The 22922-nt window shown below is 43.4% G+C and overlaps 1 protein-coding gene across 1 annotated transcript in view; it reads left to right on the plus strand.

The window, feature by feature from the left end:
- Positions 1–14020: 14020 nt before the first annotated feature.
- Positions 14021–22922, plus strand: part of RP2 (RP2 activator of ARL3 GTPase) — a 41445-nt gene continuing 32543 nt past the window's right edge. Inside the window, exon 1 of the mRNA XM_051827050.2 lies at positions 14021–14308. Within this exon, the coding sequence (XP_051683010.1) occupies positions 14207–14308 (102 nt within the window). The 5' untranslated portion in view covers positions 14021–14206. The remainder of the gene's footprint in view (positions 14309–22922) is intronic.

Raw genomic sequence — 22922 nt, forward strand, 5'->3', positions numbered from 1 at the left:
TTCTGGAGTTAAGACATCAAGATTGTGGGTGGAAGTCAGCCTACAGACATTGACCTGAAAGGTGAGAAAAAGAAGTGCTCCTCAGCAAATAGTGTCACAAAAACACCATCGTGCATTTGATACTTGCAGGTGGAGGGGCCAGACAGATCAGGGCACTCACTTTGGGGTGAACTTCTTTCTTTGTTTAAAGATTTATTTATTTATTTGCAAGGCAGAGTTACAGAGAGAGAGGGAGAGATGGAGAAATAGAGAGACAGACAGAGACGTCTTCCATCCACTGGTTCACTCCCTAGATGGCTGCAACTGCTGGGACTGGACCAGGCTGAAGCCAGGAAGCTGGGGCTTCATCAGAGTCTCCCATGAGGGTGCAGGGGCCCAAGCACTTGGGCCATCTGCTGCTTTCCCAGGTTCATTAGCAGGGAGCTGGATCAGAACTGGAACAGTGGGGACTCAACCCGGTGCCCATAAGGGTTGCCCTGTTGCAGGCTGAGGCTTCACCCGCTACACCACAGCGCCGGCCCTGTCAGGTGAACTTCTTGCCACATAGGAGTCTGATGATGAGAATGTTAAATTGTTTGCACTGACACATGCCATTGCTACTAGGGGAAAACAGATGCTGGTAGGCAGAACCCACGTAAAACATTCAAAACAATTCTGTCAAATCCTACCAAAATAAAAGACAGTAGAGTTGGGATCTCGGTTAATTCTTCCTCTGAAAGGGCCACATAAATTTCCCAATTATGTCTTTTGTAAAGGCTTTATCTTTAACTTATATCATTTATTTGTTTATAACAAGTTGTATTATTGTGATTCTAGGGAAAGCAAGTTAGTGAGCCATTTGGTTTATTTTTTGCAAAGGAAAAGAAATCTATTTATCATATCTGCTCTGAGCTTCTGCAAGACTGTTTTGTTTTCAGCGACAAGCTTGAACAACTGCTGGTAGTCAAGGAGATAGGATCATTACTGCAGTCTGAGTGCTGAAAACATCCAGATGTGTCATGTTATTAATTAATCTGATGCATTATTTTTCCATCTTATCTTCAAACACAGTCCCTTGCTACCTTAGTTATTAACAAGTAGTATAATTTATCCCTTAGAGGTCCTCCGAGTGACATAATTGTATTTAAAAGCAGCACTACAAAACAAGGTAGGGAAGCATCATATATTTTATAACAGCAAAGCCTACTTATAAAATTGAATAATCAAGTGTTTTATGATAATTTAATGATGGATTACAAATTAACATGCAATTTATGTAACAGTAAAAAAAACCCTATGAAATGGAAATTATCTAAATTTTCCCACAAAATGAACCTTAACTTTTCCACACTACATTTATTTTTCCACTCCCTTTCCTCCTAATCTCTCTCTCTCTCTTTCTCTCTCTCAAGATTGATTTATTTCTTGGAAAGGTAGAGTGATGAGAGACAGAGACAAAGAGAGAGACAGAGACAGAGAGATCATCCATCCAGTGGTTCACTCTTCAAATGCCTGTAACAGCCAGGCTTGGGCCAGGCTGAAGCCAAGAGCCTGAAACTCTATCCTGTCCTCCCATGTGGGTGGAAGAGGCCCAGACACTTGAGCTATCATCTACTGCCTCCCAGACGCATTAGCAAGGAACTGGATCAGTAGTGGAGCAGTCAACTCAAGCTGCTTGCAACAGTTGGCTGACCTGGCTGAACCATGACGTCATCCCCCAATATCCCTTGAATGCATTCCATAGGATACTTCTACTCCAGAACTACTCTTGTCTGAGTCTCTAACAACCTCCATGTAATCAAATCCTGTGATCATTTTAGTTTACACAAAAGCCTTCCTTTGCCCCTTGGACTCTTCTTTACCTCACTTTCTTAGATTAAAAAAATTTTTTTTCCTTTTGAAACAATGTAACTTAAAAAAACTTTTTTCTTTGGAAACAATTTAAGGCATATAGGAAGTAGCAAAAATACTGCAGAGTAGTAATGGAAGCCCATTATCAGGTTTTGTGTACCCTTCACCCAGTTTTCCCGTTAAGGTAACTTCTGACATAACCATAGTATAGAATCAAAACCGAGAAATTGTCATCAGTGCAATACTTTCGGTGAAGCTACAGACCTTATTTGGATTTCACCAGTTTTCACATGCACGCATTTATTTTGAAGGTAGACTCAACAAGGGGATCCCCACCACCTCTCAATAGCACCACGCTAAGGATCAAGCCTTGAACATATGGACCTCTGGGGTACATCCAAACTAATATCCAAACCATATCACTACTTTAAAAGTGTTACCAAAATTAACCACTCCCCCTGTGGAAGTGGATTATAGGCCTGGAACACGGTGGGACCAGCCCTTGTTCCTTCCCTTTTGCCCTGGACCCGCTTGCTGCCCTCGCACCTTAGGGGTGCGTGGCCTTTGGGCCACCCCCACCCCATGCTTTCTGGCTTGCATGCTCCTCCACATGGCTGGCTCCTGATGCTTGGTATGAATCCAGATTTCCCTTTCTTTCTAGGGCCCTCACTCTCCTATGCATTTCTTCTCACTGGATAAAAAACTTAAAACTTAAAAAAGAGTGTTACTGGCCGGCGCCACGGCTCACTAGGCTAATCCTCCGCCTTGCGGCGCTGGCACACCGGGTTCTAGTCCTGGTCGGGGCGCAGGATTCTGTCCCGGTTGCCCCTCTTCCAGGCCAGCTCTCTGCTGTGGCCAGGGAGTGCAGTGGAGGATGGCCCAAGTGCTTGGGCCCTGCACCCCACGGGAGACCAGGAGAAGCACCTGGCTCCTGGCTTTGGATCAGCGCAGTGCGCCAGCCGCGGCGGCCATTGGAGGGTGAACCAACGGCAAAGGAAGACCTTTCTCTCTCTCTCTCACTGTCCACTCTGCCTGTCAAAAAAAAAAAAAAAAAGTGTTACCAAGTAACTCCAACATCTGTATCGTCTTGCTGTTGGCAATTGCTGGTTTTCTTTTCTCAATCATTTTCAGAGTTCTTTGTATGATGAGTAATTTTTATTATATCCTGCACAATTTGAGTATTACAAGAGGACTTAAAAGTTTATAAAATGTGCAAATGAAAGATGTACCTTGGTGCAAAAACTTTTTTTTAAATCCATCAGTAGTTTTTTCATAATAAGCATTTTGATTAACTTTTTTAAGATTTATTTATTTATTTGAAAGGCAGAGTTACGGAGAGAAAGAGAGAGAGAGCTTCCATCTGATGGTTCACTCCCCAGATGGCCACAACAGCTAGAGCTGGGCCAATCTGAAGCTAGGAGCCCGGACTCGAGCTGGCACCCATATTGGATTCCGGCTGCTCCTCTTCTGATCCAACTGTCTGCTATGGCCTGGGAAAGCAGTGGAAGATGGCCCAAGTCCTTGGGCCCCTGCACCTGTGTGGGAGACCCAGAGGAAGCTCCTGGCTCCTGGCTTTGGATCGGTGCAGCTATGGCCATTGCGGCCAGAGTGAACCATCAGATGAAAGACCTCTCTCTCTCTCTCTCTCTCTCTCTCTCTCTCTCTCTCTCTCTCTCTCTCTCTGCTTCTGCCTCTCTGTAACTCTGCCTTTCGAATAAATAAATAAATCTTTTAAAAAATATATATATATGTGGGCCCATGGAGGTCTTGGAAGGTGTCAAGAAGATAGTGGCGATTTAGCTGGAGTTCCAGATGGGCAAGCAGAGAGATGGAACTTTGTTATTTAATCATGGCATGTAGTTTAGCGCTATTTGCAGACTGAACATTTTATATGGATTTAGATTGCCTTTTTGCACCACAGCTGAAAAATCTACGTCTTACTCCTTTCCCGCTCCTCCTTTTTCCAGGCTTCTTTCACCAAGGAGAATGACTGAGAAGTAGCTCAGCCCAGGCTGATGAACCCATCACTTCCATCAACTCTAGTTCTATGTCCACATCAAGCAAAATCCCTGAATAATTCATAAACGATAGCACCAGTGTACTGACAACTATTCAATGTCCTCCTAGTCTCCTTGAGGCTTCATTGGAGGAAGAGGTCCCTCTAATGCCAAGATAAAATCGCCTTTGTCTGAAACAGATATGGGGGTTGATATATTTTTATTATTATTTGATTGTGCATACTGATATGGTATAGTGTGATAATTCAACACATGTATTCAATGTGTGAAGATCAAATCAGGTTAGTTAGCATTTCTATCCCTTTAAACATTTAATAAATAATTTTATTGATAATAATTATACATACATTTAAAGGCTATGGTGTGACATTTCAATACATGTATACAATGTGTACTGATCACAACAGGGTAATCAATATTTCCTTCCCTATCACTACTTTATGATTGCCTTTATCAATTTTTTTTTCCTCATATTCCCCAAAGCTCCCTTTTCAGAGCTCTTTTCTTACATTCATTCATAGATGATCTCATGAAATACTGCGACATGAGTTACCAAATAATAGCTCTCAAATATCTTCAGCCACAACCACTCTGCTGACCCCTAGACTCATATACTCAATCACCTTAGCTGTCCAACAGGCACCTCAAATCAAACACTTGCAGAACCAAATTCAGTTTTTCCATCCAAAGTTGATCATCTTTGACTACTTCTTTTCTTCTACCCCACTAGAATCCATCAGTACATCTTGTTGGTTCTGCCTTCAAAATAAAACCAAAATCCAAGCACCTTCCTGGCCTAACCCAGTATCATTTCTCACCTGGATTATTAAGATAACCCACTAACTGGTTGCCCTGCTTGCATTCTTCTCTTCCCTACAGTCTGTTTTCTATGTCAAGGCAAACCTTTGTGTCCATAAATCAGATTGTGTCATATCTCTGCTCAAAAATTCCAGGGTCAAACTCAGGAGTTCTTACCATATGTGAGTCTGAGCTGGTGTCATCACATCTGTGCTTCAGTTTCCTGCCAGTCTCCTTCTGGCCCACTGGGCTATGCCCAGCCTTTGTGCTACTCTTTCTTAGAACGTGCCAAACAGTTCCTGCCTTCCAAGTGTATTTTCTGTTTCCTCTGCCTGCAATATACTTGTTCCAGAAAGTCAAATGATCTGGTTCCTCACTGCCCTCAGGTTTCAACTCAAATGACCCCTTGTCAGGAGACCCTCCCCAATCACCTTCTCTAATTGACTTATGGTACACTTGTCTTGTTCTGTCTCTTTACCCCAATTTTTTTTTTCTCTCAAGCATTTATCCCAGTTATCGATTGTTGCATTATTAATCTTCCCTGAACATAGTGACTTAAAACAAAAGCAGTTCGGGCATTCTCTAGCTTCAGGTGGAACAGAGTTAACGATTGGAAGCAAGCCTCACATGTGTAAGACCTCACTTCCTGCTGTTACCTGGGTTTCTCAGTTCTCCATGGGGCTAGTTTGAGACTCCTCACACCGTGGTGGTCGTACAGCAGTTGGATTTTATAGATGATGGCTGGCTTCTCCCTTAGAGAAAGTGGAAATTGCCGGGCAATTCTACCCATAACTTACATGACAGCACTTATGCAAGCTACTCTTGGTAGCGGTTGGTGCTAGAGTGATGTGACCTCTGATGATTGACATTGCATTGCCTACTTAGTAAAACAGGTGAAAGTTCAAGGCAATAATAGGCAATGATTATTACAATCTTTATTTCTTTATTTGAGAGGCTAAGAGAAACACAGAGAGCTCCCATCCCCTGGCCCATTCCCCAAATGCCTGTGATGGCTGGGGCTGGGCAGGATCCAGGAGCTTCTTCCAGGTCTCCCACATGGGTCCAGGGGCCCAGCCTCTTGGGCCATCTTGCACTGCTTTCCCGGGCCACAGCAGAGAGCTGGATCGGAAGAGAAGCAGCCAGGACTAGCACCGGCGCCCATATCGGATGCCGGCACCACAGGAGGATTAACTCACTGTGCCATGGTGCTGGCCATCTTGCCTGTCGTCTTGGCCAAGAGAAAAAAAAATTTCACTCACAAATACCTTTAATAGCAACATTTTGTATATCAAAGAAAAACAAAAATTTAAGTGTTCAATGATAATTATGTTTAACACTTGGTAAACGTTTGAATAAAGATAAAAGATTGCCATGTAAACACTAGATTTAAAGGTGTTCTACATATAATTAACTCTAATTCATATAAGAGAGAAGAGGCTTAAAAGGCCACCCTAGGAATGTTCTAAACTTTCTGTTCAGCTTTTGGCTGAGAGGTGAAAATATAGATAATAATCACCTTTCCCCCAGGTGAGAGGCAAAACCAGTAACTTCTGAACTAGGTGTACAGTGTTCAGAAAGATATGTTGCCTAAAGGGCCAGGCTAGTGACATAGTTCCAGTGACCTCTGCAACCACCGACGGACAGGCACATAGCGTCCAGCACCACTCCCTAGGTCCTCCCTCCTCCTGAGTTTAACAAGTGTGATCCACCTAAGGGAAGCAGCCCATGCTTTGGAGAATGGCTGTAGTACTTCCCAAGGTACAGCTGCAGGTATGATGACGAGCTGTCCAGGCATGGCTGAATCAACCACAGCTGAGCCGAAGTGACACTCAGGGCTCCGGCCCATAAGCCTGACTAAAGTGCACTTGATTGGCATAAATTTGCTATTGACTAGGACCCAGGTATTTTCTAAGTCTATAAAGCTAGAGATCAACTTACAGAAAACTGCCTACCTGTGATAATTGTCTTCTCTGATGATTCCCAAAGCTAATGGTTTTATTGCTATTTAGAATATCAACCAGTTTTCTAGCAGTGGTGGAAATCTTACTTTGCTATTCCTTTTCTTCACTGACTATATGAAGTCCCACTTCTCATGTCCTCATTGTCAACCTTTTGACTTCCTCATGAATAAATTAAATTTATATTTGACATTGGCACACTTTCAGTTTGGATGAGAATTACATTTTTAATATTTTGAAAATTTTGACCAAATTTGTGCTTTTGGTTTTCTAAAGGTCTAGTTGTGTAGTTGTCTCTTCCGATTGCTAACAGGTCAGTATGGTTTGCGTTATATTTTATTCTTTGCATATCTAACTCTAGTAGCTTTTCATTAATTGGCTTTTCATCTATTGTACCTATTGTTTTCTCTGTTCCCATTGAGGTTTTTCATAAGTTGCAAGACATCTGCAGTATTGCTGGGGAAATACACTCCTCATAGCCCTTTGTGTATGTTATGTGCTGTTGGGTAAACATTCTGAAGCCAGTCAGTACACGAAAAATATGTAGTGTGTGTGAATTTATATCACAACTCCTCAAAAAATAATATCCCTAATACCTGTGGACAGGCAGCTTTATAGTATAGCTAATGAAACAAACTTAAGGCCCTTCACTTGGATAAATCCTGAATACACCCAGGAGGACCCCTAGCAATTTTGTATTAAAAATTTATATTTTTTTTTCAAATGACCCAATCCCAATTACACAAGCTTCAGAGTCTGCAAGTACTGATTTCCTCTCTGGCTTAGAGTGAGTTCTTGTTTATTAGGTGCTGTTCTCTCTATTAGAATTGAGGAATGCATGAAAGAAGTGCTAATGAGATGTTTTCCTCCCCAACTCACTTTGTTGTCCTGGGCTAAGAATGCACTATGCAGCTGGCAGTTTGTGGTGGGGAGGTAAGGAAGTGGGACTTTTGCCAAATCTGGCAGAGGGGCTCTAAGGGAAGATTTTTTTTTCTAGGACCATCCCTGACTTTTGTTTATTTTACTAGAAACCAACAGGAGAAGGGAACAGGGGATAGGAAAGAGATCCTGCTCTTTTAAGTTTCAGGAACAACTGGGTCTGATTAGGTATTGGTCATCTCTATGATATTAACCATTTTCTTTTGTGAGGTGTATGAAGTGCTGTTATATATATATTCTTTTTTTAGAAAACTTTTATTTAATAAATATAAATTTTGAAAGTACAACTTTTGGATTATAGCAGTTTGTTCCCCCATAACCACCCTCCCACTGCAAACCATCCCATCTCCTACTCCCTCTCCCATCCTATTCTTCATTAAGATTCATTTTTAATTATCTTTATGTTATATATCCTTTATTCACCCTTTTGCCTCGTGGCATCAGTTTTTCAGTCTGAGGATTATTTTTAAACTCTAAAAACGGTGATGAATAGCAATTATGTGAGTTGAGATCATCTAGATATCAGATGAAAAGCTGATTTTGGGCATACATGGGAGGAGGCAATGAACTAAATCACTCATTTGGCTTGGGTGAAATGGGAAGTAACTCTTTTATTCATAAAATCCTAGGGATAAAAAACATTTTCTAACACTCTCTGGTTAGATCTTTAGTTTTAGTTTTATCAGAGTTTGTCCCTTTCCAGGAAAGTATTGAAATGAATGTTTGAAAATTGAAATTCCACTAGGAAAAAATATTTTTGAAAAATATTTGTTTATTTGAAAGGTAGAGTGAAAAAGGGAAAGACAGGAAGAGATTGTCCATCAGCTGGTTCATTCCCCAAATATATGCAACGGCCAGGGCTGGGCCAGGCCAAAGCCAGGAGCCCAGAACTATGTCTGGGTCTCCCACAGGGATGCAGGGTACCAACTATTTGGACCATCTTCCACTGCCTTCCCAGGCCATTAGCAGGGAGCCAAATTGGAAGTACAGCAGCGGGGACTTGAACCAGCGCTTCTGGTTCAAGTTGGCATTGCAAGCTGTGTCTTAATTCACTGAGCCACAACACTGGCCATAGAAAACAGATTTTAATCCAGAACTATCTTTTAAGAATAGTTTGTATTGGAACTGCTTTGATGTGAAAAATTACTAGAATTATTTTGATATTGTGCTGTGAACACCACTCACTTCTGAGAAGCCTTTCTTCACTCTTCTATCCTCCCACGTGGCTACAGGGTCCCAGGCACTTGGGCTATCTTCGTCTGACTTCCCAGATGCATTAGCGGGGAACTGGATGGGAAGTAGAGCAGCCAGGACTCAAACCGGCACCCATACTGGATGCCAGCTCTGAAAGCAGTGGCTTACTCCTCTACACCAACCCCTCAATTTTTTTTTTCATTTGACAGAGTTAGACAATGAGAGAGAGAGAGAGCAGAGAGAAAGGTCTTCCTTCCATTGGTTCACCCCCAAATGGCTGCTACGGCTGGAGCTACGCCGATCCGAAGCCAGGAGCCAGGTGCCTTTCCTGGTCTCCCACGTGGGTGCAGGCACCCTCCACTGCCTCCCCAGGCCATAGCAGAGAGCTGGACTGGAAGAGGAGCAACCGGGACTAGAACCCGGCGCCCATATGGGATGCTGGCGCTGCAGGCAGAGGATTAACCAAGTGAGCCTCGGCGCCAGCACCCCCTCAATGCTTTCAAAAAATAATTATATCTGCTCAATAAGATGACGAAAGAAATTGGTAAAAGTCTGTTTAAAAGTTAAAGTCTGAGAAAAGACGTTGGTTGAAAAACTTCTGAAAATGAAAAAGAAAACAGTTATCTGCTTATAAAACATTTTGAAACCTTTCAATCCTCTTCTTCGGTACATAGGCAATAATATTAAAAGAACTGACTCTCCTTAGGTAGCCAGCCTCAAGGATCTACTCATTCATTTCCCTTTTTTTAGCATCTTCTGTTAGTGAGTCCGAGTAGGCCCTGGGTGAGCAATGGAATCAGAAGTGCTGTTGAATGGGTTCTGAAGCTAGGCCATGAGACACCTTGCAGCTTCCGCCCTGAACACTCACTGTTGGAGCTCTGAGAATGATATATGGCATTCAATATCCTAAGGCTACTTTACTTACAGAGACCACAGGGAGAGGGCCTGTGATTTCACAAGGAAAGATCCCTGGCCAGCCCCCAGCCACTTGAATCACTTCCGCCTAGGCCAGAGGCGCAGGATGTACTGCAGAACAGAGCTGCGTTGTCCCCACCAAGCCCTGCCTATAAGGCAGGTTCATGAGTAAAATAGATTGTTGCTCTAAGCTGCTCCGTTTCAGATGGTGTGTTACACGGCAAGAGATAACTGAATCACTCCTCCCCTTCCTTCCTCCTTCACATGATGAGAAGAGTTTCCTTAGGTGAGTGCAGACTGAGCGAGGATGTGTCAACTCAACTCAAGCAGGGGGAATTTTCCAGCTCTTTGCTGGGGAAGCTGGTTTATTCACGCTGTGGAGATTCATCACTTCAGGACTGTCTTCTGAGAAATTAGTATATCACCTCCATGATCAAGACACCAAGGACCCAGAACCATCTCTGGAGCTTGTGGCTAGCTGTAAACCCACAACCTAGCATTTTCATATAGGCGAATATAGAAGCCATCAGAGTGTATGAAGCAAGGAGAGCTAGTACATGCAGAAGGAGCAATCAACCTCTGCCTGGACTGCAGAGTTACAGCTGTTAAACCTGTGCCTTTTTAGGACCTCCTCCTCACCCACGTTTGTAATATGGAACTCATTGCTGTAGCTGCAACAATTAAACCGGACGTACACCCCAATCAAGAGCCAATCTATTCCTGACTGGTCAACAAAGTATCCATTTATATCATTTGAGAGTCTGGACTAAAATATAAAGATACTGTAGCATACACTTGGACAGAAAGGCTGTGAGGCATCAGGATGAGAGCTGTTGTCAGCCATGTATATGCTGATGAGTAAGGAGAGAGCTGTTTTGCAGCAAAAGTACTATTGAGAACTCATGGAGAGAGGAGCAAAAGAGATGGAGAAAAAAAAAACAGAAAGTAAGAGCAAGGGAGAGCACTAATTGTGGGGAGCAACTCGGACTAGACTAAGTTACTGGAATTAAGACTTATTCTATGCATCTGCTCTCCCACAATATGGCGCTGGGAGAGGAGTATAAACAGCTTTTACACAGCTGCCTCCAGTTCGACCAGTAACCTGTAGGAGCTGATCCTGCTCCTGATTGGAGGAGAGCAGCATACTCGGCGTGTGGGTAGCAGAGTTGGGATTGGTGGAAGAGGACTATAAAGGAGGAGAGAGACAACATGCACCAGGAACATCTAAGGGGAACACCTGAGCAGCTCCCGAGAGAGCCGGCCGGCGGTGTGCCGCTCCCCCGCGGAAGTGGGGAAAGTGGCAGGGGGAACCGCCCTTCCACGGAGGTGGAAGGGACGGTAGCCAACCCGGGAAGAACCAGCAGCAAACCTGGGGAGGGCCGAGCAGACAAAAGAACAGCGCAGGGTCTTGTGTCGTTCCTCCGTGAAGAGGGGGAGCGACAACTAATGTCAGCTCTGTTCTTTGGATTTCTGGTCCCCAGTTTTAAAAATTTAATTTAATTTTTCTATATTTTATTTGTGGTCAAAGGTGATGTTGGGATGGGAATTAACAGATAAGAGACTTTATCTTCACTTTTGTTTCAGAGTCCCTGAAAAGGGGGAGGGTCTTTGTGGCAGGTTTGGGACACCTATATCCCATATCAGAGTGTCTAGGGTCAAGTCACAGCTATGCTTCTGATTCCATCTTCCTGCTAACGTGCATGCTAGAAGGCAGCAGGAGATGGCCCAAGTTCTGGGGCCCCTGCCACCCATGCAGGTGAAGTTTCTGATGCTTGGCTTCAGTGTGGTCCAGCCTCAGCTGTTTTTGGGCATTTGGGAGTGAACCAGCAGGTGGAAGACATTAAGGGATTCTAAAAAAAAAAAAAAAAAAAAAAAAAAGAACGAGAGTTTTAGAGACTGTTTTCCTAAAATTAGCTTTATTATGCTGTTTGTTCATGAAAAGGAACCACTGTTCATTGACAACACCACTGTGGGACAGAACTCCCATAGGCATTAGAAGGTCAAAGTAGATACTTTGTTATTACAAATGAATTAGAAAGGCATTTAAGACAGGAAGAGGTACTGGACAGTAGAGGCTCTGGGCTTTTCTAGTGCTCAACCGCTGTCATTGTGACCACAGATTAGTCCCTCGCCTCTCTGCATCTCTGCTTCCTTCACTGCACTGCGCTGTGGCCGCAGTTTTTAAAACATTTATTTATTCATTTATTTGAGAGGCAGAGAGACAGAGAGAAATAGAGAGAAAGCACTCCTGTTTGCTGGTTCACTCTACAAATGCCCACAAACCAGGAGCTGGGAATTCAATCCAGGTCTCGCACATGAGTGACAGGAACCCAATGACTTAAGCTGTCACTGCTGCTTCCCAGGTTCTGCATTAGCAAGAAGCTGGAATCAGGAGCTGGAATAACCTGAGCACTATGATATGGGATATACAGGCACCTTGAGCCACGTCTTTAGGCCAAATGCTGCCCTGGTGGTCAGTTTTAGCATTCTATGAATACAAAAGAGGGTCTTATTTTAAAAACATCCTTACATGGAATTTTCATCCCACTTTAAAGAAGAAAAAGCTTGGCCCCAAATGCTTGGGCCCCTATACCCACGTGGGAGACCTGGAAAAAGCTCTTGGTTCCTGGTTTCCAATCGGTTCAGCTATGGCTGTTGCGGCCATCTGGGGAGTGGACTATCGGATGGAAGACCTCTCTCTCTGCCTCTGCCCCTCTGTAACTCTGCCTTTCAAATAAATAATCAATAAATATTTTAAAAAGAAGGAGCACCAAGCACTGGCAAAGACCTTATTGCCTAAGAACTGGAACTTAAATTTACAGTAATTTCTAATACAACCACATGTACTTTTCTTCTAACTGTGCAATAAAGGACAGGAAGTGAAAAGGGGAACATTCTTAATGCTTAAGTCAGAGGCTCATTTAGGATACACACTAGATGTGAGTAACTGAGAAAGTAAAAAGATAATCAGACTGTTTTTATTTATTTGAAGAGGTGCAGTTACAGATAGAGGGAGAGACAGAGAGAGGCCTTCCATCTGCTGGTCCACTCCCCAGTTGGCTGCAACAGCCAGAGCTGTGCCAATCTGAAGCCAGGAGCCAGGAGCTTCTTCCGGGTCTCCCATGCAGGTGCAGGGGCCCAAGGACTTGGGCCATCTTCTACTGCTTTCCCAGGCCATAGCAGAGAGCTGGATCAGAAGAGAAGCAGCCAGGATATGAACCTGAGCCTTTATGAGATGCTGGCGCTGCAGGTGGAGGCTTAGCCTACTACACCACGATGCAGGCTCCACGATAATCAAATTTGAATCTGAACTGATCTGCATTTGATGTCCTAGCAAGATGTAAAAATACTATACCTCAGAAAAAGCAATTTACAATTTCTGTTACATAAGCAATATGTGTGCATTGTAGTGAAATTCAAGCCAAGTATAACAGATGTAAATATTTGATGTCAATACTCATATTTGTAAAGTACTTTTGGACAACTCCTATACCATCTGCTTAGAACGGATCTGATTGTATAGCAATGCTAATGTCCACAAGTAGGCTATAAACTCCTTGAAAAGAATCTTTACCATGTCACATGCTCCCCTCCCCCTCCTTTGATCACTTTTTTGAGAATGGATAGGGGAAAAGTTATAAATGCTTCTTTCCTTATTGTGCACAGCATTCAGTCATGGAGTCATTTGACAACTGTTTTATGGAACACTTAGCATGGACTTCGGCCAGGCTAGAGGGTTCGAAGGTGTATGTCCTTAAGACATGCCTTTCAGTCTCAAGAAATTCACCGTTCTAATAGGGAGACCACACTTAATTATTTTACTAAGTATCTCTGCACTTTTAGAGCGCTGCCTGGATGTCTCAAGAAAGCACAGAAGAGGGTGGAGGGGGTTCTGGGAGAAGACTCCTAAGGGGGCAGCTCTGGCCAGGGGATGTAAGGACTGTGATGAGAAGAGGAATGAGCAGAAGAGGACACGAATTTCAGGCCAGCAAGAATTCTTGTTCCCTTATAACTTGCATCATAAAACAAGTCTATGGTTTAACTTAAGCATCCTGCCCGGGTCTAGAGCTTGGAAACAGAACTAGGGGCAAAAAGACCCGGATAGGGAGCTCAGCCTCCCCACAGACAGAACCCCACCGAATCCCGGGGCGGGGCGGGGCAGAGGCGAGGGGGACGAGGGGGGCGGGACGAGGTTGAGCTGGGGGTGGGGCCATCTGTACGTGCGCCAGAGAGGGCCAGCCCCGCCGCCGGGAGCTGACGAAAGAGCCCGGGCGTGGATTGGTGTGTGAGTACGTCGGCCTCTCTTCATAGGCCGCGGAGAGCCGCAAGCGGGACTCTGATTGGTTCAACGGGCGCTCAGTGGCTATTGGTTGGGTTGGGTCGTCCGGGAGACCGAGGGGAAAAAGAGAAGGGGTGCTGGGCCTGGCGGGCGAAGTGAGGCTGCGGACCGCTGGGCGGTGTCCAACGAGCTGCGGGGTCCGGGACGCCAGGGTTCACCGCACACCTCAAGAAGTTCCTAAGTGAGCCGGCCAGCTAGGTCCACAGGACGGGACCATGGGCTGCTTCTTCTCCAAGAGGCGGAAGACTGAGAAGGAGTCGCGGCCCGAGAGCGAGGAGGAGCAGCCAAAGCAGTACAGCTGGGACCAGCGTGAGAAGGTAACGCAAGTCTTGCAGCCGCTCGGCGGGGGTCCCTTACGACTCCGCAGCGCTCGGGGGGGCCGACCCAACTGCTGCCTGCCGCCCGCTCTCTCCCGATAGCCGGCAGCTGAAATCGGCACCACTTGGGGGTGGGGTGGGAGGTGGGCGTGAAGTAGGGTGCCAGGCGCTGGAAGGGGCTTCCGAGTTCCTAGTCCAACTCGATGGACCCCTGGGGCATGCCTCAGCTCCACACCCTGACGGGCCTGACTTCCCGTCTGAGGATGGACTCCAGGGAGGGAAGAAGCCCAGAATGCCCTGAATCTCAAATCACCTTATCCCAGCGGCCGCGCCGAGCGGGCTTTTGCCCAGTGGTCGAGTTACACATGGGGCTGATACTCATCTCTTTCGCGGCTTGTGTTCTGTGGCTGTTTTCTCTTGTCTGCTTTCCCCGGTAAATCTCTGGTGCCTCATGACAGATTGGCCGGGTGAATTTTCTCAATTACTAAGTTTAAAGTCCAGCGTTGCTCTTCCTCCTCGTCTAGTTACCCGGAAGCAATGATGAAAATGGAGTGAGCCTTGGAATGTGTGTAAGGTGGAAAACGCTTTAATTTTGACTTTTGTATACTCATAGAGCCAGAAAACAAAAAAGTTTTCAAAACGTCCACTGGTCTTCCACAAAACACACTTAGTCATACATTTCATAATGCTTCCTCTTTCTACATAGTTCTCCATTTGTGCTTAGTAAAATGCTTTGATAGACTTCATTGCCTTTCTCTTTCCAAGTGGGAAATTTATTTTAATAAACGTTAGGAACAGTTTAGCTTAGCACCAGATCTTTACCCCCAGACTGCTTTATAGTAAGTGTCTTATTAATATTTTGATATCATAGACTTTTTGTGTTGAGGTGCAATCCCCAGCAGTAGTGATTCGTGTAAACTCGGTTCTCCAGAAGATGTCAGATTTAGGAGTGTAGATGCTTTTTTTTTTTTCTTTTTCTTTCCAGACTTGTTAGCCCTGTCTTCCTGTTCTCAGACCCCACTTGTGTCACCTGTTATCCTTACTGGGTAGCAGCATTTGATGATATTGATAGCAAAAATAAGCTCATGCTTTTGCGTATGTGTATAACACAAGTTAAAATCTCAATCAACTCAACTCTCGAAACTTTTCTAACTGAATGAGCCTTATACAGGAAACAAAAGTACTGTGATGTCTGTTGGACTTCACAAGAAGATTGCACCCATGTTTTCAAGTTGTTTGGTGGGTGGTTTTTAAAAAATTCATTTCCCTCAGCCTTAGGATTTCTAACAGTGCTCTTTAAGCTTGAACTATCTGACAGAAAGCTGTGTTTTATTTTTATTTTAGCTTTTTGTTTTCAAGTCATAAGCTAAAACTAAAGTGCTTTTATTTTTTTTTATAGTAGTAGTCTTGGTTGCCTTGGTTGACTCATCGTTTCCTAGTAAATTGCCTTACAGTTAACTTGTATTAACATAAGGTTCAGGTTAGTTGGGCTCCCTTGTTAATCCCTCTTTAAGGTAAGTAGGTGTGTTCTGTGATTTTTTTTCCCTTCTTTTGCTCTTTAGCTAAGTAAATGCATTAAAGAAAAGAACAGCAAACTCTAGCATCTAAGCATTCCCCACCCCCACCCCAAAATGAACCTGTAGAAAACTTTGAGTTGTAGATGCTGTTTTGAACTTGTAGGGAACATTTTTGTGAGACTACTGCTAGGTACTGTTGTTGCAGAGATACAAGAAATGGATATGTAAAATAAGCTCATGCTTTTGAGTGTGTGTATAATAGAAGTTAAAATCTTGATCAACTCAACTGTCAAAAATTTTCTAACTGAGCCGGCGCCGTGGCTCAATAGGCTAATCCTCCACCTTGCGGCGCCGGCACACCGGGTTCTAGTCCCGGTTGGGGCGCCGGATTCTGTCCCGGTTGCCCCTCTTCCAGGCCAGCTCTCTGCTATGGCCAGGGAGTGCAGTGGAGGATGGCCCAGGTGCTTGGGCCCTGCACCCCATGGGAGACCAGGAAAAGCACCTGGCTCCTGGCTCCTGCCAGGATCAGCGCGGTGCGCCGGCTGCAGCGGCGGCCATTGGAGGGTGAACCAACGGCAAAGGAAGACCTTTCTCTCTGTCTCTCTCTCTCACTGTCCACTCTGCCTGTCAAAAAAAAAAAAAAAAAAAAAATAAAAAAATAAAAAAAAAAAAAAAAAAAAAATTTTCTAACTAAATGAACCTTGTATTCTGAAAACAAGTCGATTTACATTTTTGAAACAATGAAGATACTCTGTATCCCAACATTGCCTGTTCTTTTTGGACCTTTTTTTCCTTTTGGAATTACTAGGAATTCTCTTAAAGATGCCTCATTTATTATAGCTTGTTAAGTTTTATATGATCTCAAAGTCTTTTTTCCTAGTTCCTTATCTCCCATGGGGTCTATTTGAGCAAGTGTACAAATGTTTCATATTAATCCAATTATACTTCTATTGTGCATAGTCTTGCTTGTTCCTAGAAGACTTTATACCTTAGAAGAAATCAGATACAAATACAGCCCAGAGAACATAAGTGAGATATGCTGAAAGTGTATTCACAGAAATGGTTTGTTTTAAAAGATTAGGCTTCAGTAATGTGGTCATAGAGTATAGCATGTACAATTTTAAGGCTACATCAGACAATTACCATTCAACTTGTAATACTTTGATATGAAAACAAAATGGGTTGCCTGAAAAGTTCCCTTGCAACTAGGACAAGTGGTATTTAAGTTTTTCCTTAGGTTGTGTAATCAGAGTATCTTTATTGAGGGGCACCCCCTGGGTTTTGGATTTTCAGTTGTATAATTGGGTCAGTCTTAGGGGAATGAAGTGAAGTGAAATTGTCTCAATTAGAAAGAATGTTTGGGTAGTAAGTGTTGTCATGGCAACTGACATACTGTAGTCAACAGTGGAAGTTCATTTTCTGTTGTGGCTGACTTTGAAAAAGAAAAAAAGCTGATTATACATTTACTACACTGATGGGAAATATTTTTGGATTGTAAAATATGTGTTTAAATCATTTGGAAAGAAATGCTTTAATGCTTGTTATCTGTATGCTGCCTCCCATAGCTAGTAAATTATTCAATATATTTTCAAATGCCAAGTAAAACTCAAAATTATAAGACTTCTCCCTGCCCTCAAAGAGCCTACTGGTTTTTTGAAGTTAAAAGAAGAAATATTTAAATGCAAATAAGATGAAGAGGAGAGGTACAGAAAAGTAGTTTTCATTTGCCCATTATTCGTGCCAATACTACTCCTCCTGGCTAATAGAAATAAGTATTAAAATCAATCAATAAGAAATAAGTATTAGTTCTCTAAACAATGATGGTGTAAATATGAAATTTATGTCTTGTGTATGAACAACAGATCTTGTATCTGTTACATTTGTTTTATATTTGGTAGAAATAGTGCTATATAAAAATGTTATACCAGAAATTCAGGTGTCTGATGTCTAACTGGGTAAGGCAGCCAACTTGTGCATTTCATAGTCCTTGGCTATGAATTGGGACAATGCTAAAGATTTATCTGGGATTTAGAAAGGTAAAAGCCTGTCCTGAAAAAGAGGGGTTAGGCAGTAATAGTCACTGTGAGGACAGAGTTGGACCTCAGGTTGTGTAGGACACAACTGGTATTAATATAAGGCAGATCATAATCCCCAGAGTTGTTCATCAGTGGAAGAGGAGGCTTTGTGAGGAGTTGATCTCCATGTTAATCAAAACATTCAGAGATTGGATGGTATCTGGAGAGGTATCTATACTGAATAGGAGGCTAGATGCTGTTTTTAGCTTTCTTTTAAGTGTAAAAGCTGTTCTAGTTATCCATTGCTGTGTACCAAATCACCCCAAAATTTAATGGCTTTAAACAATCACCTGTATTTATCTTGTTCACAACTCTGCAGTTTGTGTAAGCCTAAGCAGGGTTCACTCTGCCTAACGTGGCATCGTTGTAGCAGCTTGAGCTGAAGGATCTGCTTTCAAGATGGCTTAACTACTTAACTGGCTTGCAGGTTGATGCTGGCTTTCAGCTGGGAGATCAGCTGAGGCTGAGGGCCAGCTGCCTCTCTGTGTAGCCCAAGCTTTGTCACAGTATAAAGGCTGTGTTCCATGGGCAGGCATCCCTAGCGACTGGTGAAAGCTGCGTGTTTTTTCCTACTAGTTTTTTTTTTTAAATCTTTTATTTGCAAGGCAGATTGAGAGAGCTCTCATCTACTTGGTCACTCTTCAAATGCCCACAATGGTCAAGACCAGGATTGGGCCAAAGCCAGGAGCTGGGAACTCAATTCAGGTCTCCCACATGAGTGGCAGGGACCCAATCAGTTGAGCCATTATCTGTGCCTCCAAGAGTCTGTATTAGCAGGAAACTGGAGTCTGGAGCCACTAATGGAACACAAGTATCCTGGTGTGAAGCATGTGCATCTTAACTGCTAGGCTAATTGCTTGGTTGCTCGTAACTAGCTTCTTAAGTGAATTCTTAAGTCACTTAATTTGACTTAAGAAAGTGGCAGCATTACATCTGCCACATTCTCTTCTGTTTTGTTTTGTTTTTAAGATTTATTTATTTTATTTGAAAGTCAGAGTTACACAGAGAAAGAAGGAGAGGCAGAGAGAGAAAGAGGTCTTCCATCCGCTGGTTCATTCCCCAGATGGCCGCAATGGTCGGAGCTGTGCCGATCTGAAGCCAGGAGCCAGGAGCTTCTTCCTGGTCTCCCACACGGGTGCAGGAGCCCAAAGACTTGGGCCATCTTCTACTGCTTTCCCAGGCCATAGCAGAGAACTGGATCGGAAGTGGAGCAGCTGGGACTCGAACTGGTGCCCATATGGGATGCCAGCACTGCAGGTGGCAGCTTTGCCTGCTACGCCACAGCTCTGGCCCCCACATTCTGTTGAGATGCTCACAGATGTTCACCCAGGTCCAAGGGGAGGGGATCACTTGATGGGAGGAGTGTCAAAAAATTTGCCAAAATGTTTTAAATCCTCTACACTGAAGTTATGTTGTTTAAAGGAAATGCTAGTTCTTTAAGAATAGCCTTTTTGAGATATATGTCATTAAATTTACCCATTTAAACTGTCCAATTCAGGGCAGGGGTTGTGGCACAGAGGGTTAAACTGCCATTTGGGATGCTTGGGTCCTGTATCAGAGTACTGATTTATGTCCTGGCTATTCCACATCTGATCCAGCTTCCTGCTAATGTGCCTAGGAAGTTAGCAGATAATGGCCCAAGTACTTAGGTCCTACTACCCATGTGGGAGACGTAGATAGAGTTCCAGGCTCCTGGCTTTGGCCTGGCTGTTGCAGGCATTTGAGGAGTGAGCCAGTGGGGGATGGAAGACCCCTCTCTCTCTGTGTCTCTCCCTCATTCTCTCTGTCACTCTGCCTTTCAAATAAATCTTCTTTTTAGAAAAAAATACATTTCATTGTTTTTTAATAAGTTCACAAGTTTATTCAACTATCACTAGGATCTAATTTTAGAACAACTTGATCCCTGTAAAAATAATCCTTATACCCATTAGTAGTCACCCTCCATTCCTACTTCCCCAGCTCCTGAAAATCACAAATTTATTTTCTATCTCTATAGATTTGCCTATTTTGTCATTTCCTATCAACAGAATCATAATATGTGGCATTTTGTGACTGGCTTCTTTCACTTAGCATGTTTTTGAGATTCGTCCATATTGTAGCATGTATCAGTACCAAACATTCCACTGTGTAAGTATACTACATTTTATTACCTGTTGATGGGAACATTTGTATTGTTTCTACTTTTTAGCTGTTGTTAATAATGCTACTCTAAACATTTGTTTACAGGTTTTTGTGCGGGCATATTTTTAATTCTCTTGGATATATACCTAGGAGTTCAATTGCTGGGTCATATGGTAACTCTGTGTTTAACCTTTTGAGGAACTGGCAAAAATCAAATTATTTGTACGATTTTATATTTCTACCAGCAATATATGAGAGTCCCAATTTCTTCACCCAGATAAAGTATTGATGAAGGGAAAAAGTATAAGGAGTAGAAATTGATTGGGAATGGGGTTTCAATTTATATTTTGTACCCAGGTACACCTCACTGGTAAAGTTGTTTTGCCTTTCCAGCAAAAGACTGGAAAGACTCAAAACTGTCAACACCAAGATCAAAAGGTCAAGAATCCTTTAAAAAACAGGGGGAAAAATCCTAAAACACCAAAAGGACCTAGTTCTGTAGAAGACATTAAAGCAAAAATGCAAGCAAGTATAGGAAAAGGTGGTTCTCTTCCCAAAGTGGAAGCCAAATTCATCAATTATGTGAAGAATTGCTTCCAGATGACTGACCAGGAGGCTATTCAAGATCTTTGGCAGTGGAGGAAGTCTCTTTAAGAAAATAGTTTAAAAAGTTTATTAAAATTTTCCGTCTTATTCATTTCTGTGACAGTTGATATCTGGCTGTCCTTTTTATAATGCAGAGTGAGAACTTTCCCTACCGTGTTTGATAAATGTTGTCCAGGTTCCATTGCCAAGAATGTGTTGTCCAAAACACCTGTTTAGTTTTTAAAGAAGGAACTCCACCCTTTGCTTGGTTTTAAGTACGTATGGAATGTTATGATAGGACACAGTAGTAGCAGTGGTCAGATGTGGAAATGGTGGGGAGACAAATATACATGTGAAATAAACTCAGTATTTTTTTTTTTTTGACAGGCAGAGTGGACAGTGAGAGAGAGAGACCGAGAGAAAGGTGTTCCTTTGCCGTTGGTTCACCCTCCAATGGCCGCCGCGGCCGGCGCGTTGCGGCCGACGCACCGCGCTGATCTGATGGCAGGAGCCAGGAGCCAGGTGCTTTTCCTGGTCTCCCATGGGGTGCAGGGCCCAAGCACCTGGGCCATCCTCCACTGCACTCCCTGGCCACAGCAGAGGGCTGGCCTGGAAGAGGGGCAACCGGGACAGAATCCGGCGCCCTGACCGGGACTAGAACCCGGTGTGCCGGCGCCGCAAGGCGGAGGATTAGCCTAGTGAGCCGCGGCGCCGGCCCTAAACTCAGTATTTTAATACAGTAAAAAAAAGATGCCAGTTAGGTTGTCATGGCTCACAGTGCAATGCCAGAGTCTAATTCCCAGCTGCAGCTCCTGATTCTATCCTCCTACTAATGCACACACTGGAGCAGCAGTAATGTCTCAAGTAGTTGGGTTCCTGCCATCCGTGTGGGAAACCTGGATTGTGTTCCGGGCTCCCGGCTTCAGCTTTGTCCAGTCCCTGCCATTGTGGATATTTGGAGAGTGAACCAGCATAAGAACACTCAGTCCATCTGTCTCTCTGCCTCTGAGTATTTTTAAGTTAAATTAAAGTAAAAGTTTATGCTGGTATAAAAAATTGAAATCCACATATAGTTGTTCACATTAGACATTTCCATGAACCATTTTAAATTTTTATTTAAAAATTTTATTTGAGAAGTAGAGAGAGCACATATCCTCTAGTTCACTCCCCAAATGCATGGTTGCCAGGAAGTCAATCCGGATCTCCCATGTGGGTAGCAAGGATCCACCCACTTGAGCTGTCACTTGCTGCCTCCCAGGGTACACATTAGCAGGAAAGCTGGTGTTGGGAGCAGAGGCAGGACTCAAGCTCAGTCATTCTGACATCTCAAGCAGTGTCTTAACTGTTGTACCAAATACCTGCCCCTCCATGAACTTTTTTCCACTTTTCGTTTCAGAATAATTTTAAATTATTTTAAATAATTTATACAATAAAATCTGTGAAGTACTACAGAGTTCCCATATACCAACACCCAGCCTCCCCTATTGTTAACATAATTAATATATTTGCTGTAAATCTATAAACTACATCGTTTCCCCTATTAATATATTAGTATAATACATTTGTCATAATTAATGAACCATACCAAGGTTCTCCTACTTTTTAATCCTAATTCCCTCCATCCCTCTCTACTCTTTCCAGCCTCTAGAAATCACTAATAACTATTTTATGTTCCGATTGAGGTTGGTTCTATGTTTTGTTCCGTTTTTTAGTTTCCACATGTGAGGGAGAAACATACAGTATTTGTGTTTATGTATGTGGCTTATTTCACTTAAGATTATGTCCTTCAGTTCAATCTATGTTGCTGCAAAAGGCAGGGTTTCATTCTTTTTTTAAGTGGGTGAGTAGTATTCCATTGCACATATACACCACATTTTCTTTATACATTCATCTGATGTTGGACATCTTGGTTGATTCTATATCTTGGCTATTGTGAACAGTGCTGTGATAAGCATGGTCTAGCAGGCATCTCTCTCTCTTTAAAAAAAAAGATTTATTTATTTAAAAGACAGAGTTACAGAGAGGCAGAGGAAGAGAGAGATGAGAGGTATTCCATCCATTGGTTCACTCCCCAAATGGCTGCAATGGCCAGAGCTGTGCCAATCCAAAGCCAGGAGCCAGGAGTTTCTTCCAGGTCTCCCATGCAGGTGCAGGAGCCCAAGAACTTGGGCCATTTTCTACTACTTTCCCAGGCCATAGCAGAGAGCTGGATTGGAAGTGGAATAGCCGGAACTCAAACCAGTGCCCATATGGGATGCTGGCACTGCAGGTGGCGGCTTTACCCACTCCGCCACAGCACCAGCCCCTAGCAGGTAT

This window comes from Oryctolagus cuniculus, chromosome X (genome assembly GCF_964237555.1).
Source record: "Oryctolagus cuniculus chromosome X, mOryCun1.1, whole genome shotgun sequence".
NCBI classification, from domain to species: Eukaryota; Metazoa; Chordata; class Mammalia; order Lagomorpha; family Leporidae; genus Oryctolagus; species Oryctolagus cuniculus.